The sequence below is a fragment of the Penicillium chrysogenum genome (assembly GCF_028827035.1).
Source record: "Penicillium chrysogenum strain IBT 35668 chromosome Unknown utg000002l_segment0_segment0, whole genome shotgun sequence".
NCBI classification, from domain to species: Eukaryota; Fungi; Ascomycota; class Eurotiomycetes; order Eurotiales; family Aspergillaceae; genus Penicillium; species Penicillium chrysogenum.
The window spans coordinates 1,799,030-1,815,952 of NW_026622750.1; the positions used below are offsets into that span (position 1 = coordinate 1,799,030).

At 49.5% G+C, this 16,923-nt stretch overlaps 6 protein-coding genes across 6 annotated transcripts; 1 reads left to right on the forward strand and 5 right to left on the reverse strand.

Annotated features, from left to right (window-relative positions):
* Positions 1–2,368: 2,368 nt before the first annotated feature.
* Positions 2,369–3,965, forward strand: N7489_004229 (uncharacterized protein; the record flags this gene model as incomplete). The annotated part of the gene is made up of 2 exons (XM_056709981.1): positions 2,369–2,480; positions 2,545–3,965. 2 exons carry the CDS (start codon positions 2,369–2,371, stop codon positions 3,963–3,965), a joined length of 1,533 nt encoding a protein of 510 aa, XP_056568402.1.
* A 537-nt stretch (positions 3,966–4,502) lies between these two features.
* On the reverse strand, positions 4,503–4,945 carry N7489_004230 (uncharacterized protein; the record flags this gene model as incomplete). The annotated part of the gene is made up of 2 exons (XM_056709982.1): positions 4,503–4,626; positions 4,695–4,945. 2 exons carry the CDS (start codon positions 4,943–4,945, stop codon positions 4,503–4,505), a joined length of 375 nt encoding a protein of 124 aa, XP_056568403.1.
* An 833-nt stretch (positions 4,946–5,778) lies between these two features.
* On the reverse strand, positions 5,779–8,366 carry N7489_004231 (uncharacterized protein; the record flags this gene model as incomplete). The annotated part of the gene is made up of 3 exons (XM_056709983.1): positions 5,779–6,257; positions 6,312–7,683; positions 7,749–8,366. The coding sequence occupies 3 exons, from the start codon at positions 8,364–8,366 to the stop codon at positions 5,779–5,781; spliced, it is 2,469 nt and encodes an 822-aa protein (XP_056568404.1).
* Positions 8,367–9,182: 816 nt separating this feature from the next.
* N7489_004232 (uncharacterized protein) lies at positions 9,183–11,326 on the reverse strand (the record flags this gene model as incomplete). Its single annotated transcript, XM_056709984.1, has 2 exons — positions 9,183–10,891; positions 10,951–11,326. The coding sequence occupies 2 exons, from the start codon at positions 11,324–11,326 to the stop codon at positions 9,183–9,185; spliced, it is 2,085 nt and encodes a 694-aa protein (XP_056568405.1).
* Positions 11,327–11,893: 567 nt separating this feature from the next.
* On the reverse strand, positions 11,894–12,778 carry N7489_004233 (uncharacterized protein; the record flags this gene model as incomplete). Its single annotated transcript, XM_056709985.1, has 4 exons — positions 11,894–12,259; positions 12,323–12,460; positions 12,516–12,544; positions 12,628–12,778. 4 exons carry the CDS (start codon positions 12,776–12,778, stop codon positions 11,894–11,896), a joined length of 684 nt encoding a protein of 227 aa, XP_056568406.1.
* A 767-nt stretch (positions 12,779–13,545) lies between these two features.
* On the reverse strand, positions 13,546–16,061 carry N7489_004234 (uncharacterized protein; the record flags this gene model as incomplete). The annotated part of the gene is made up of 7 exons (XM_056709986.1): positions 13,546–13,652; positions 13,726–13,915; positions 13,968–14,357; positions 14,407–14,771; positions 14,824–14,935; positions 15,005–15,507; positions 15,560–16,061. 7 exons carry the CDS (start codon positions 16,059–16,061, stop codon positions 13,546–13,548), a joined length of 2,169 nt encoding a protein of 722 aa, XP_056568407.1.
* Positions 16,062–16,923: the final 862 nt, after the last annotated feature.

The following is a 16,923-nucleotide window of genomic DNA, read 5'->3' on the forward strand; positions in this document are numbered from 1 at the left end:
GCCGGGTTCGGTTTGTACGGTATTAAATAAATCACCCGGAGCTTCAAAATTACCTACCTGTATTTGAGATTTACAGCGTTTTCCGCGGCATTTTTGGTTTCTCTCCATTCAAATGTTATTAGTGACATTAGTGACATGCCAAAGCCAAACGTTTAATTAAATGATTCCGCGTTTCCCGCTTCATGACTACATATATACGGTAGAAGATATATACGGCGCAAGCATTCTTTTTCCTTGCCGGGTGATAGTTCCCTATTTTGGCTGGTGTCGCTTTTACAACCCTGCAGCCCTAAGAAATAGTGTACTAACTAAGCTAACAAGTAGTTTTTGGATTCAACACCCCACAGTTGTCTCACTCTCATGAAAGTCAGGTAACATGATGCCTTTATGTTTCTTTTCCACAGCAATACCCGAGTTTACGTCCCATAATGAGCTCTACCTCAATGCATGCTTGCTACATACTCCAAACATCAGATGTCTCTATGTCTCCAGTGCATTCTTCTTTTTTAACTAGAGCAACGTCGGGTGGGGGGTTCAAGTCCTTTATATGTTACCCGCACGGATGAACTTCGGCCCAACTCCATTGCTTGGTGATGCCGTGAATTCCCAATACTACGTAGGTAGATTCCCCGGGCTTTCCTAAGAGCTACCTCCCATCCGGCGTTTATTACCTTCTTATAGTAAAAGCCCTGCGCTGTTTTCAAGCATCGGAAACCAGTGTCAGATTATACGTGATATACCAGAAACGAAAGCCTCGACAACCTTCGATAACCCGAAGTGAGCTTTCCCAAGCGGACGCAAAGTCCGAGTCACGTCGCTTGTGTCACCGCAGAGCTTCCAAGGTTCCTCAGAAACTTGACCTGAGTCAGCTCTTTACACCTGGCCGATCCTATGACGAAATCACAGTTGTCCATCTCATCCATTTCTTTGTACAATGACATGATGTCATTTTTCCAGCTGAAACCCACAGTATCGGAAAGATTCAGATTCTGAGAATTTCCCTGCTGGGAATAACATGAATATGCATTCAGGAAGTTCTGCTTTAACCTTAGGACTAAGCCCAGCCATTTTGGATGAAAGGGGTGCGAAAAGAAAATGCGAAAAGAAACAGAAAGGTAAGTTCCACATACATAACTGCAGATGGTGACGGACTCGTGTAAAGCATAGCAACCTCAGATCCTAACCAGAATAAGATCTATGTCAGAAAGTGCATTTCCTAAATAACAGTATGTGCATATCAGGAAGTGATCGGAAAAGTGCCAGAAATCCCAAGTCACATGAACTTGAAATATGAGATATCCTGGTCTCTGCCTTTCTGGATACACAGTTAACTAACTTCTATTTCCAGTGACTACACACCAATGCCCGGTCTCTCATTACAATCCCAAGAATCGGACACTTCTTCCAAAACTCAAATGATTGTCAAGCTTTTATAGCTTAGAACCTAGCTTCCGCAACTATTCAATATCATCTCACACTCCACCATACACCTCGACATCTCCATGAGTCTACGTTATAACCCTTCAATCCTCCTCTTTTTTATCATCCGGCAAGCCTCTCTCTTTACGAATCATTTCATCACCCTCAACTAGGGGTCTCTCTCTCTACACGACACAGCAACCGGCCAGGCCACAGCAACCGGCCAGGCGACCACCCACGCATAGAGCTTTCACACTTGTCACGCGCTATCAGCAAAGGACGTACCGGTTTTTTTTTTTCTCGACGCTCACTATCTCTCAGTGTTCTCTTTCAACGTACACTATCTCGGTGCCTTTCATCCTTGGCACTCACTAAAAAGTCCGCTATATACACAGTCAACCTTCTTTCCTCGCATATGCGACAAGGCATCACCGCAATTCACGCTCCGTCTTTATATACGGTCAACATGTGTTTCAGCAGTAGCAGGTTCGCAGAGCCTAATCTCCAGAGCTTATCCCATTCTCACCAGCGAATGTAACTTCACCCCGTGGCCCACCGCACTAAACTGCGTTCTCGGCATCCTCACCGGCACTCAGGCTCAGCCCATGAACCCTTCTTCACGAGTGGACTCGAAAGTCTCGCCACCTTCTCTCGTGCCTTCACATCACAGTTCACCCAACCCTTAAAACCTACTAGTATATGAGCAACGATCCTAGCCCCTACGTCGCGTATCAGAGCCTTCACACAAGACCTTCGCGGGTACACACGTACAACACCGGCAAGTGGGTCACCGAGGCACCAAGGCATTAATCTCACGTGCTTAGGGCCCAGTTTCAATTTTCAACCAATCAGAGGCTAGACAATCAAATTTGGGATTTGAAGATTTCCAAAAGCGGCTCTGCCACTTTTGATTTGCTTCTAGCAAACTCAGAACTCAATCAGATACTCAATGGCCGGCGACATTGAAGAGAGTCGAGAGAAACACAGCCATGGCACGTCACACAAGCTGCCGGATTTGCAGCGAAGGCTCAAAAGCCGACATCTACAGATGATCGCAATGGGTAAGAACCGCGAGCTATACGCAATTCTGTTCGTATGTATATTCATATTCTTATATTTTTACAGGAGGTGCCATAGGCACAGGTCTGTTCATCGGTAGTGGGAGTGCCATTGCCACCGCAGGCCCTGTCGGCGCGCTGATTGCATTCACCTTCATTGGATCAATCGTGTATTCAGTCATGATAGCCTTGGGTGAGGTAGCCACCTACCTACCGATCGCAGGAGCCTTCGCCACATATGCGACGCGCCTGGTCGATCCCAGTCTAGGCTTTGCGATGGGCTGGATCTACTGGTTTTCATGGGCCTCGACATTTGCCCTGGAACTGACTGCCACTGGGCTGATCATTCAATATTGGGACGACGCGATCCCAATGGCGATATTCATTGCTGTGTTCTGGGTTGTTATTATAATCTTGAACATGTTCCCTGTCAGCTGCTACGGTGAAGTCGAGTTCTGGCTTTCGAGTATCAAAATCATCACCGTTGTCGGGTTTATGATCTTCGCTATTTGCATCAATGCTGGCGTTGGCAGGGAGGGGTACCTGGGATTCAGATACTGGGTGCATCCGGGCCCATTCCGCGCTTATCTGATCGAGGATTCTGGACAAGACGCTCTGGCGAAATTCGTCGGGTTTTGGGCCATTCTGATCAAAGCCGGGTTTTCGTACCAAGGTACCGAGCTGGTCGGTATTGCGGCGGGTGAAACGGAAAATCCTCGCAAGAACATCCCGTCTGCAATTCGGAAAACCTTCTTTCGGATCGTGTTTTTCTTTGTCTTTACGATTTTCTTCGTCGGCATCGTCGTGCCGTCTGACGATAAACGTCTCACCTCCGATGACAGCGGTACGAATGCGGATGCGTCCCCGTTCGTCATTGCTGCGAAACGCGCTGGTGTCAATGTCCTACCCAGTATCATCAACGCCGTCCTGCTTACTGTGGTCCTTTCCGCTGCCAATTCGAACGTCTATAGCGGGAGTCGGATTCTAGTTGGTTTGGCTCACGAGGGTTTCGCTCCTGGGTTTTTTATGAAGACAACCAAACACGGCGTGCCGTATGCAAGTGTTGGGTTTACAGCTCTTTTTGGCCTGTTGGGCTTCCTGAATGTCTCAAATGCCGGAGCTACGGTCTTTAACTGGTTGATGCAGATTGCAGGCTTGGCAGGTTTTATTACCTGGGCATCTCTGAATATTTGCCATCTCGCATTTATGAAAGCCTTGGCTGCGCAAGGGATTTCGCGCGACACTCTTCCATATAAGGCTCCCTGGCAGCCCTTTTTCTCGTGGTATGGCTTGTTCTTCAACATCCTTATCATCATTACTCAGGGTTTCACTGCATTCATCCCGAAGTTCAGTGTTACCGACTTCTTCATCAACTACCTCAGTCTCATGCTGTTTGCGGTTCTATATATTGGTCATAAGGTTGTTTTCAGGCCGGGATTTGTGAAGCCTAAACAGGCAGACATTGATACGGGACGATTTGAGGAATGAGTGGGAAGTGGCTAGACATGTGTGAAGATAGATGTATTTAATATGTATATTGGTTTGGGAACTGTATAAAATGGAGATATGAATGGTTGAACATAGTTGAGCATAAAGTAATACTATATTAATTAAAAGGATAGGACTTATTATAAAACAGGGCAATAAAAATTAATCTGTCACGGATAACCTAGTGGAAGGCTCGCCGCCATGCCGATTACCTTGCTTCGGTCGCAAGACCAGCAGGAAAGGTGCCTGGTACGAATCCCGGGGTTGGCATTTTCACTCGTGCGAGTAATCCACGACGCTGGAGGCCACTAAGCAATGGAAATGACCCTTGAGGGAAGCAATTCTGCAGAGACATTTCCACCCCGGGATGGCGTCGCCAGATGACACCGTCCTGTTACAGGGAAGTTGGCAATTTGGTGAGACGACTACTATTTTTTTTTACTTCATTTTTATTGTTTTAATCTCATTCATAAATCGAACTAATGATAGCATAAAAATATACAAATAACAAATCAACGCATAAAAAGAAACACAAGATCAAGGTGTCCCCACATGAGTCTCATGCGATGCATGCACAGTATTCTGCGTCTGCTCCAAGAGCACAGCATAGAATTTCCCTTCTTCTGAGACATCACGGTAAGGACCAGCCGAGACAACGGCCCTAGATCGATTAAATTAGCACATGCTACATTGAAAACAGTGAAGAGAAAGAAACAAAATCACACATACCACCCCTTATACTTCGGCTGGTTAAAGATATCCGTAAACACCCTCAGCACCCGCAACGGCAACTGCAGAATAGAGGGCAACTCAGGCCCATCACCACAAATAGGTAACCCCAGCTTGTTGACGGGGATGTACACAATCTCTGCGACGTTCTGCGGGTTGCACGTCTCCTGGAAGATGAGGAGACGGCGCGAGGCGGGCGACGCCGGTGCGCCGGCTTGTGGTCTGGTGTTTGCGCTCACGCTCATGCTCATCGCGGAGGATTTCTGAGTGTGCAGAGTGCGCAATAGGTTTTTGCGAAGGTCCGTGTTGGATTTTCTTTTTTTGGGGCTTGGTGTTTGGGGGGATGGATTGTTCAGTTTGGCTGTTCTTTTTTTTTTTCTTTTTGGGTTGTTTTGCTTTCTCCCACTTGGACTTTTATGCTGTTTCTCTGGCTGCGACGCTTAGAGATAGAGTGTTTTCTTCTGGGGTTTATTAGTATGCTCTCTTTTTTGTATGTAGTTCAGGCGCTTACTATTTGTTGACAGTGGCATGTGTATGGAGGGCGCGACAGGCTCTGCTTATCGTTTCGGCGATCAGTGTCCCGATTAGGAGATCGCGGGGCAGAAAGGGGGGTGACTTTGGAGATGGATGTATACTGATGATGAAGAGAGATGAAAGAGGAGAGGTGAGAGAAGAGAGTTCGAACACAGTCTGTTCGTTTTAAAGGGGAAATTAAGCCAACAGAAGAGGGGACTTAACGAGAAATATTATGATTCTTGGTTGGACCTTCATTTAACGTACTGAGATCGCATTCAAAACATACATTGATCATGACATTTGATTAGATTATTCCTATATTCTAGAGTCTCTAGATAACCTAGGTACAATAAATAAATAAATCGCAGTCAACAGATAAAGAAATAGAAAAAGAAAAAGAAAAAGAAAAAGAAAAAGAAAAAGGCACTGGGTATCATGATAATATGGCCAAAGAGAAACAAGTAAAAGAAACAAAAGAACGTCAATCCCGCTCAAATCAGGGATAAATCATGGTATATGGCATAATCCACTATGCAGCGATGAAATGAGAAAAGATAGCAAGATCAAATCAAGCATCAAGCTCTCCGTCCAGCACTCTCCGCGCCGCATCCAGACGACGCCGCAGCACACGCGCAGCTTTCACATCTGGATCCGGGGAGGTCGTAATGTCCTGCAGATCCTTACAAACATTACCCAGGCTGGCGAACAGTGCTTCCAGCATCTGTGTGTCATCATCGTTGATGCCACCGACACTGGGGGTGCTGGATGCCGCACGCACGGTTGAGACGAGGGATGAGACAAGGGAGGTTGGGGTTGCGGAACCAGCTGTAGCTGAGGATGAGCGGCCAGTAAGTTTCTGAGGGGAGAGGTTGTTCGGGTCCACTTGGTTGGTGTCGCTTTCGTGTCGTGGTCCGCGGGGTGTTTCAGAGCGATCACCTTCAGCCTCAAGCTCTTGGATTGGACTTGGTTGGTAGCTGTGGCTGTGCGGGTGACCATGAGCATGTGACTGGGAATGGCCATGGCCATGGCTATGTCCGTGTCGCAGCTCTGTCCAAGTATTAGTGTCGGAAATGCCAGGGGAAATGGATCGCGGGAACGCACCATGGTTGAACCGTCGGTCCCAGTACATCACGCTGTCAATGTCGTCCTCGTCGTCGGGACGCTCACCTTCGGTTGCAGTTGCGAAGGTCGCCACTGTCGAGTCGGACATATTGCTGTTGGTACGGGAATGCCGTGCTGTGTATGGGGGCCGGGTTGTCTCGACTGATCCGTTCGAGCTGTTGCTCACCCGACGGAGTTGCTGGGTGTAGTTGCCCAGTGCGCTATGTAAGATGAAATGCTCATAGTCGAACGCATCCTCGCGCATCTCGTGCGGAGTCGCATCCGTGTGCGATGGCACGTCGGGGAAGGCTTCCATGTCATTCTCGAAATCATCGTCAAGCGGTTCGCGTAAGATCTCATTCAGAGCCTCGCGGTCAATGTCCTCATCGAAATCACCTTCTTCAGCATCTTCGTACATGGTCTCGGCAACAGATTGGTCATCGGCGTAGTCCGCAGGCTCATTGCCTTGCCAATTCCCGGCGCGTTTGGATTTATGCCCAGCGGCATGCTCATCGGACCTGTGTCGATCTTCCGCCGCATCATTCGAGGCACGCCGGATATTTTCAGAGCTGGCGTTACGTCGGGGGTTGGAGCCACGACTGCCCTGGCCATCTCTGAGCTCCAGCGCATTCGCATACCAGTGATCGGCGGCCGTCAATGGGCTGGGCGTTCGCAAGCTTTGCAAGCTGCGTCGGCGAAGATTATCCTCCTGATTCTTCACCTTCAGAGAAGAGATCTTAATATGAAGCCCCTTCATCTGGTACTGGAGATCTCGCACCTGCAGTTGTGACTGCGCGCGGCTAGGGGGACCAAAGGAACTGTAGACTGGACTGAAACCCTCCGAGCTGGATTTCGATTCCTCCTCGGAATTGCCCAAGCCTTGTGGCGAGTCCGACGAACTGCCTCCGGCAGAGACAGGTGACTGCGCGGGCTGGTCGTGGTGCTCCTGCTCATGCGCAAGTCTCGGGGGCTGCATAGAGGAAACCGATGACCGGTGCGTCAGATACGCTCTCGTAGGTGCATAGTGGAACGACCGATCATCCGTATGAAGACTGGACGAAGTGCTCGCGCCCATCGCACTGACAGAGCGGGAGATGCGCTTATCATTGGAGAAGCTCGAATCAGACGGAAAATTTGTCTCAGAGTGCACTCTCGAATGACGATTATTCGTCGTATCCTGCGATGCAATAAGCGACTGCCGTCGAAGCGAAGAGTTCTTAGGATCCGTGCGTGAAATCGACCGATACAGTCCGCCCACAGGCTGGTGCATACCCATCGGCTGGATATAGCCGGAATTCGAGGGCGAGGGCGAGGGCGAGGCGGTCGTGCGCGGCGTCGTCGACCGAGCTCGAGTGAGATTGTTTTCCATAAGCTGAGGAACAAAACACGTTAGTATTACTGCCCAGCCAACCTGTGGCGCGCAGGATATCAACCTACATTTAACCGTTTCTTCGCATTCTCCAGAATCCTCTCCGCCTCGCTACTCAGTATCGCCGAGGAAAACTCCTCCCCGGGCCCCTTGCCCTCTGCAGCCGCAGACGCCACAGCGCTACTAGCCGGTACAGAGGAAGCCCCAGTTCCGACGACCGCGGTAGCCTGCGCTCTCGCGACCTCGGGGTGGACGGGGGATTCGTCGCGTCCGTTATGCGCCTCGGATACATCTCTAGAAGCGGAAGCGCGTCTGCTCCCCGCACTAATTGTGGAATTGGAGCTACTCCACGCAGCATTATCCTTGTTCTGATCGTCGCGCTCATGCAGTAGCGGTGAGCTGGCCAGCTCATGTTCATCCGAATCGCCGAAGCCCTCCGATCTATCTGGCGAGAGCTCCTCGCCAATATCCGAGAGACGGCGGCTGACACTCACGTCGTCGTGTGTCCAGGCATGACGGGAAAAATTTTTCTTCTGTCTGGGTGCGGACATAGAGGCATTGTGGTCTGGTTGGCGGGAATTGAGATGCGACAAGTAGGCGATTCGCGGTGGGGAGGGAGTTTGGGATTCGCGTTCGCCTTCATACGGCAGGATCATGTCCGGGTCTGTTAGAGTGAGGGAGGGCATGTTTTCTCTCTCTCAGGCCCTGGGGCCTGGGGGTTTTCCGTTGCAGAATGGGTAGAAGCAGAGAGAAAGGGTTGAAGTCGCAGAATCAACGTGGACGGGTTGGGTACCGCCACAGTTAGTTTCTCCCCTTAGACAGTTTAGCGTGCCCTGATCATTGCCTTATTGGGATCTGTGGATGTGAAGATATTCCCAATTTGCTATCTCTTACTCCGTCCAGGGTACAAAAGTAAATATGTAGGGAATTAGGCCTCGACTACCGTTGCAATTGTCCATGGTAGATTTAAGGTGGTATTAGGTATCAAATAGCAGTAGATAGGTCAGATCAATATTCTCCTACACCTCAAGAACAATAAGCTTTCTATAATAAGATTACAAAGGTAAATGTCTATCGACTCCGTAATTTCTTTCTTTAATTGGGATTGTCTCGACCGTTCGAGTTAATACGAATAGTCAGAGAGACACGGCCCTTAAATGTGATGTATACTCCGTAAAAGATGCATTATTGCAATGTAGATATATGAGACCTTTTTATTGCCTGAATATAGTTACAGCTGAATATCTCCGGAGTTCCTTCATTATAACAACATAGTCAAAACAATGGACGAACCCCTGAGATCGGCCATGTGAGTATGAGTTCCACATCTGTGGAGAATGTAATTTCAGGGACATCTCAACGTCCATTCGAGGAGAAAAGAGAAGAAAATGGTGAAAAAAAATATGAAAAATATTGGAAAATATTGGAAAAAAAAATAAAGGTGGGCTTTTTTTGTATACAACGTAATTACACATGCTATAATCCCGTAGAAACGCTTATATCTAGATCTTCGAAAGCAACAGTTTCGCACCACTGCTAGTCGGGGTGGGCTTCTTCTGTCCATCCTTCTCCACGACGGACGCCGAGGCCTGCTCCAGCGCCTTCTTGTTCTTCTTCAGGGTCTTGAGCAGCTCGCTCTTCTTCTCAAAGTCCTCCGACTCAGCCAGCGCGACAATCACGAAGGGGTTAGCCCCCGTCGCCCAGTCCATGACCTCATCCTTGATCTGCTCGTACAGCGCAGCGTGGAAGTTCAACGCAGGTTCCACCTTCTCAATGGACTTGGTGGCCGGGTTGAAGCGCCCACCCTGCACAAGAGACTTGAGCAGACGTCCCACGTGTGCGGTATCACGGGCTTCAGTGTGCGACTTGGCGGCCTCGGCCACGGCTGCGAGAGCGGCGGTCTTGTCGCCGTCGGCTGCGAAGAGCACCTCGGCGAGGAACTGACAACCGAAGGTCGTCTCGAGGAGAGTAGACGCGCGGGCAGCGATGAATTCGAGCAGCGTCGGCGACGCAGCCTTGACGAGTTCCTGGCGGCGTATGGCCGGGTCTTTCTTGGAGGTTTCTTTGCGGACGTCGCGGACTTCTTCAAGGACCGGGTTGTCGACCTCGGGAAGGAGCCACTTGACGCGTTCGCCGACGAAGGGGTATAGCACGGCGATACGTGCGGTCAGGTCGTTGACCTGGTAGCAGAGCTCCTCGTTGCGGGCCTCTTCGCCGTCGTTCTGGTTCAAAAGCTCGGGGAAGAAGGACTTGGCGCAGAGTTTTGTGTCATCAATGACCTCATACGCAGCAAGGATAACCTGGTGACCGTAGATGTCGCCGGCCATAACCTTAACGGTGTCGCGGAAGAATCGTAGAAGCAGCTTTCGGTCTTTAGCGTTGGAGTATGCGAGCGACAAACACATCAAGCGGGAGCCGGACTTGGTGAAAGCCAAGTTCTTGACCAAGTCACCTTCTTCGTCGCCCTTGAGCAGCTCGATAAACTCGCTCGCTTCGTTGCTGCCGGGTTTTGTGCAGAGGAAATATTGCAACATAGCATCGTGAAGCATGGTGAAACCAGTGCTCTTCTTCTGCACAAGCAGGTTAATCAGCTCGCGCAAGTAGTTCATGATCGGCCCACGCTTCTCGGGGTGGGCTTCGATGATCTTACGGAGATCGGAAGTGGTGTCGTTCTCATCTTGGAAAATGACAAACTCGGGACCGTACCACTCGCGGAGGAGTCTGTCCTTCTGTGCCTTGGTTGCAACTGTGCGGTAGATGTCGTCAAGAATCCATGAGCCCTCGGGGTGGCGAATGAGACGTTTGACATGGCCGTAGAACTCTGGGATAATCAAATCGCGGGTCTCATCGTCTCCGTGGACAATCAACTTTCCAACCAAGAACTTAGCGTATCGACTTTGCGCCAGCTCCTTGTAAGTGCCCTTCAACTCATGCGCGATCAGCTTGCGCTGCTCGAGGTTTCCATACTTGAGAGCAGTCTGGATGACGCGCACCGAGTCGTGCTTGAACACGAAGTCACGGACGCGGTTAGTGATGATCTCAAACAGCTCCTTGACGAGCTTCTTTCTCTGCTCCAGAGGCACGTGGGACTTGCGGCGCAACTGCTCCCACAACTTCTTGGAGCGAGCGACGGTATCGGCATTAGGCTTCGCGGCTTTGCGCTCCTGCTGGAGTGCTTTTTGCTTGATGTGGGATTCGCGAGAGTTGTTGTCTAAATGCGCAACAACGATTAGATGGGGCACCGTCAAGGAGGGCAGAACTGAAACTTACTGTTGGGGTTAGCCTTCTTTGGGGCCTCTTGTTGGTCTTCGTCATCCGCATCGGACTTCTTGTCTGACACTTGCTTCTCCTCCTCATCGCTCACATCGGGCATCTCTTCATCGTCTGAAAGGGCGTCCAGGGCATCAATATCTTCGTCCGAGACATCGTCAATGTCGAAGTCATCGTCATCCTCGGATTCTTCCTTCTGAACCTTCTTCGAGGGCTTCTTGTCGCTCTTGGTGGATTTGGAATCCTTCTTGGAGTCCTTCTTAGACGAAGAGCTCGACTTCACGGACTTGGACTTCGATGTGGAGGCTTCCTTAGTCTTGCTCCGCTTGCCATTGCGCTCCTCGCTGCCGTCAACAGCGCGCTTCAATCCAGCCATTATGAAAGATAATTTCCGTAGGCTGTAGGGTATCTCCGATTGAAAAAAGGAGTAAAACTTGGGTCTTTGCGAGCGGAGACTGCTCGATGTCCTGGTGGATAATTTTTTTTGGATCGCAGGCGGAGGAAGTTTTTTTGCCGGCTGTTTGCATAGTTTGCATTTGATAAGATATAACATAGCCCTGAGATGGACTGTGACTTCCAGCAGGCCTAGCAACGCATTAAAATGGATATTTCTATTGAATTCTTACATAGAATAAGACTGGCTGATATATGGAGGTCTAAGGGCAGGTTTCTATGGAAGCCCTACGAGAATAAAATGTAGGACATTGTCTCTGAACAAAGCACAGATAGCCCGAGTCGCAACTCAATGGCAACAGATGTATACAGTATGCTAATAAGCGACATGAGCCACCTAGACTCTGCATGGACAAGATGACTCCTAGTGTCATCGACCAAGCCCCACGGTATATTACTCCTTGAACAAGTGTGGCTTATATCACCCGAAACAAACGCGAAACGCCGCTGAGAGAATCAACGCATTAAACATATCTCATCACTCATTGCTTCATGTCTCATCGGTGGGCGCAGGTGCAGAGGGGGCTATTTTCACAGATGCCAGTTCTGATCCGCCGCCACTCTGGCCGCGCTTCCGGCCGGGAATATGGAAACCGAAGGACGAGGTCGACGACTTGGGCCCGGATGTTTGCGCATCGTTACCAGAGTCACCGAATCTGGAGAGGAAACCCTTCTTCTTAGGTTTCGCCTCGTCATTTAATCCTACTTCTTCGAAGGTTTCTTCCTCCATGATTTCAGACTTGGTGAGGCTATTGCACTGAGTCCCCGACGGTGTTAATCGGGAGAATCGAGAGTCAAGAGAAGTTCGAGACGGAGCAGCATCGGGATGGATGATGGGTGAGCGGGCAGATATATCCTATGTTGGAAAATTAATGTCAGTTGGGTTCACGCGGATCAGTTCGGGTTCGCGGGGGCATACAAATGATCGGCGATAAGAGTCAAAGGACTCGCGAGAAATGGAGAAAGGCTCATTGTCATCAACTAGATCTCGGTGGTTGACGGATTTGCTGGAGCCCGGGTATCGGCGCCAGAAACTCGGTCGTTCTGGAGGAGAAGGCTGTCGCAGTAATTAGCTGGTGTATCACATTTTCCCGATCACACCCAGCCTATACCGGAAGATAGACACCGCTGTCGTTGACCACTGGGGACCGAGGTTAGTACTACAAGAGAGGAAGTCGCCACAGCAGTCACAACAGTCGCAGCAGTGCGGGGATTCGAACATACCACTCAATTTGTACTCGGTGGGTTCATCGTGGCTATTGCGGATCGGTATGGGCGCAGGACGTTGATTTGGAGAGAGATGGTTGTCGTCCAAGGCAGTGGTATCCCCATTGGGTTGGGACTTCCGTCCAAGAAAGTTGCGAAATGGAGGCATGGTTGAGGAAGTCAAGTCTGGGGGATTCCGGAGATTTCCCCTGTGAAAGGGTCCCTGGGGGGAAGTGCCCCATCATCCGATTCTTGAGCCTACGTCATCCAAGAATGAAATAAAAGTCGAAGAATCCGCCAATACTAGAATGGAATATAGAAAGAAATATAGAATAGAATAGAGTGAAATATATTATAGAATATATTATCTGCCCTGACCCAATCGACTTATATGTCTAACCTCCACCAGGAACTGATATACTACATACCTAGGTACAACATCGATATATATAAACGCACACTACTTCTACTTATACAAAGACAGGAATAACATTTACTTCATACATTCAAGCCTAATGAATAAACCTTTAAAGCTATATATATCAGAAACAAAAAAAAGCGCACCCTTCAACACCCACGAACACCCAATTAGAAAGATCAGAACATTCCACATCCATGCATGGATTCCTCTGATATTTTCCATCGCAGTTCGCTCGAAAAAGATCCACCTGCAAACAAACTCCATAAGCAAATCAGACCCAAGACCAGCCTCAATTCAGAAGCCAAATCGAGGCTTGGACTGATGCCATGCATTTCGCTATCGCTTTCGTAATGGCAAGTTTCACCAGCAATTGACCTACACTGACAACGCAAAGGACGAAAAAAGACGACTCGGACATGTTGTTGGTTCCTCTTTTTTTTTCTCGAAGTTTTGCTGTTTTCGCCTTTTTTTCTTTTTCTTTTTCTTTTTTTTTTTTTTGTTGTTGTTGTGAGAAGCTAAGTGGCATTGTTAGGCTCAAGGAGACTGGCACTGTGGTGGCAATCCAGGGAGCGAGAGTCGGATGGGTCGAAGACGGCGTTCTTGCGCTCTTCGATGAAGTAGGCTGCGTAGAACAGGAATGTTAGTCAAGGAACTTCACATATGCGTAAACAATGATACAATGGGATGTGACGTACGGGTAATCTGAATCATATCAAACCAGCGGATGGCGTGCTCGTCGCTACCGTCGACTGCCTTCAGGATACCATTGTCCGGACGGAAAGTGGCCTTGGGAGGAATGTGGCGCATGCGCAAGAGCATCTCCAGGATATCGGCGAAGCGGTCAGACTGGTTGAAGTAATAGGGAGGACGCTTGTCGAGGGGCCACTGGATGGATTGTTAGTGAGAGATCATCATGAATGAGTAGACAGCCACTTACGCGCTGAGAAAAGTTCTCGTTGTCCCATGAACGGAACAGCCAGCAGGTGCGATCGACGCAGTTCAGGAGGATGATAGCGACAATGAAAGTATCAAACCAGCCACACTTCTGGCGCTGGAGGAGTCGACGTTCCAGATCATTGATGACAAACTTGCTCAGCTGGGAGGCACGCTTCTCCATAGCGGCGCGCAACTGACTGCAGAGAAGTCCGTACGATTCTGGGTCAGAGACCTCCTCAATGGGGAGACGACCCTCATCCGATGGCTGAGAAAGGGAGTGCAATGAATTCGGAGGCAAAGTAGGGTTGTAGTAAGTTTTCCAGGTGAGTTCTGTGTCGACGAGAATATGGGTCGCGACCCACAGCTCCAACACACGTTCCAGAAGGATATCCTGTAGCCATGTTAATATACGTCTTCACATTCAATGTTAAATAACATACCTTCTTTCCCTGGTTGAGTTCGGCAGCAAGCAGCAAAGTGGGCTTCATGAAAGGCGAGGTCTCTCGCTCGTAGAAGTAAGAGGCGTTTTTCTTGATGTACATTTCCAACTTGCTTGGAATGTCATCCGAGTCTGCGTCCAGGAGGTAGACTTCTTGCGAGGGTCCAGCGAACTGGTCATCTCCAAGGGCTTGCAACTGGGGGTCAAGTGCAGACACTGAAGTGCGGTGACCTTGCAGTCCACTGAAAGTCATGAAAGAATTGCTCTCCTCGAAGTGAGTAACTTCAATGCGACCAGAGTAGTGTTCGAACTTGATTTGGTTTTTGATGCTGTTAGTATCATGATAGGCAAGTGTAGAGTTGAGATCTAGAGTCTGAGTCAGTATGTATTCGAAAAGAGCAGAACACGAACAACATACTCGCATTGTAGAGCTCAAACTCATCGGAAAGGCGGGTGCGCAGGCACGGGTGCTTCCATAGACGAGCACTCTCCACGCTAGCGCAAGTTGTGCAAGGGGTATCGCCAGAGCACTATTCACATTGTCAGTAATGTTTACTCATCTCTCATATCCGCATATACAAAAATACAAAAACACTTACAGGCTTCTTTAGCATTCGGCAACGAAGGCATGCACCCTTCTTCCGCACGTCTTGAACTTCACGGCGTCGTTCTGCAGTGAAACGGCCCCGAACCTTGGGCTTCATCGGCTTGGTTGAGTTACCGAACTCGTTCACAAATCCTTTTGCCTGGGTATTTGGGTTCATCGCAATAGGGCGGGGGTAAGATGCCGCACGCTGAGTAGCAGCAGTCAACGAGGGATCATGTTCTTGCAGGCTGTCGAAAAGAAGTTGCTCATGTGTGGACAGCTGCTGATTCCACTGGTTCATCTTCATGTCAGAGTCACTGTCAATTGACATTCCTTGAGGAACCATCTCATTGGCGGAGGCTGCAATCATCGACAGTTGTGACTGGCGCGCATTAGACGTAGATTCAGGCGACATGGACGCATCGCCGAGGGGCGGGGACATGGACGCAGGGTGTTCGCCCGGAGTGTGGCTTGGTAGGGCAGGAATACTAGGGGCGTTGGATGATTGGGGTGTCCCTGCAAATTGTTAGTAGTGTAAGTGTGTAACAGTGACAAAAGAAAAACATACCCTCGGCATTCGCCGTACCCTCGGCCTTGGAGTCAGGCCCTTGTGAATGTCCCTGGAATCCCTCTGCTTCGAGCGCAGGGTCAACAATCACGGTCTTGCCTCCAGCTGTCACAGACTGAGTGTAACCAGGTCCACGCTTGGTCACGTCCGAGGCGCCCACTTGCCGCGAGGCTTCGGCCAACACGTTGAGACCGTCGAAATTCTGTCGGTTGGGAAATCCACCATCGGCAGACTTTCCTTTACTTCCAGAGGGAGAATCTTTACTCGAGTCACCGTCGGTCAAGTCGGGGAGTTCGTGAAGTCGCAACAACACGCGTTGACGGTCGCGTAGGGGAATCGCCTGACATTTTTTCACCAGGTGGTTCGTAAGGCTGTCAATGCGACCCTTTGGAAACACCTCGCCGCAAGCTTTGCAGGTATGTTGGTAGCGATTACTCGCGTCTTCCAGCTTGGGGCCCCGGTGGAAGAACTCGAGGATGAGTTGGTTGGGTTTGCGACCCATTGTGGCGGGTGGCTGTTGACGTGTTTTTGAAAGGCTTTTCACGTGTCAATTAGCAGTCTAATGACAATAAACACTGAACCAGGAGGTATCGACGTGTCGTTCGCTCAGAATTGACAGTGTGTCCCGCCAAGCTGATACGTCTGTGGACTCGAATTAGAAACGTGGAATGTGGGATACGGAAGAAGAATCACACACACAGTCACTGAGGACTGGGAGGCCCAGGCCGTGCACCTCGATAGGACCAGTAGCCTCAGAGAGACTCGAAATGGAACAGAAATACGAAATCTCAAGATGATTGAATCAACGATGTGCGGGCAAAACCCAGGGCAGTAGAGGGCGGTCTGGGAGTCGCAAGGGGAGGGACACGCGATGGAGGCTTCACCGCACGAAAGGCGGTGATGTCTTCAAGGCGGTAGGAGAAAGGCGGTGATGAAAAGAAAAAGAATGTCTCAATATCAACTTGGAAATGAGACGAGGGAAAAAGGATGAGTTTTACGGGATGGGGTTGATGAAGAGGAAAAGTGAGTATTGGAGGGAGAGGAATTCTTAGTCACTTTGTGCCACTGTGACTTGCCTCTCTGAATCTGTCTCTCTCTCTCTCTCTGCTCTCTCTATGTATGGAAACTCTATGTATGGGCAATTATGCATGTATCATTTCTTTTTCATTTCTTTTTTTTTGGAGATTAACAGTCTGTATCTAGTCGATACACAGCAATACAAATAATTAGTATACACACTATCCCTACATGTAGGAAAACCGCCAATCCGCAGATATCGTCATTCCTGTGACTACCTAGGCATATCTCGGTCCTTCCTCCCGGAGACCCCATATTGTATGTAGGCAGTGCTGACAACAACAAGA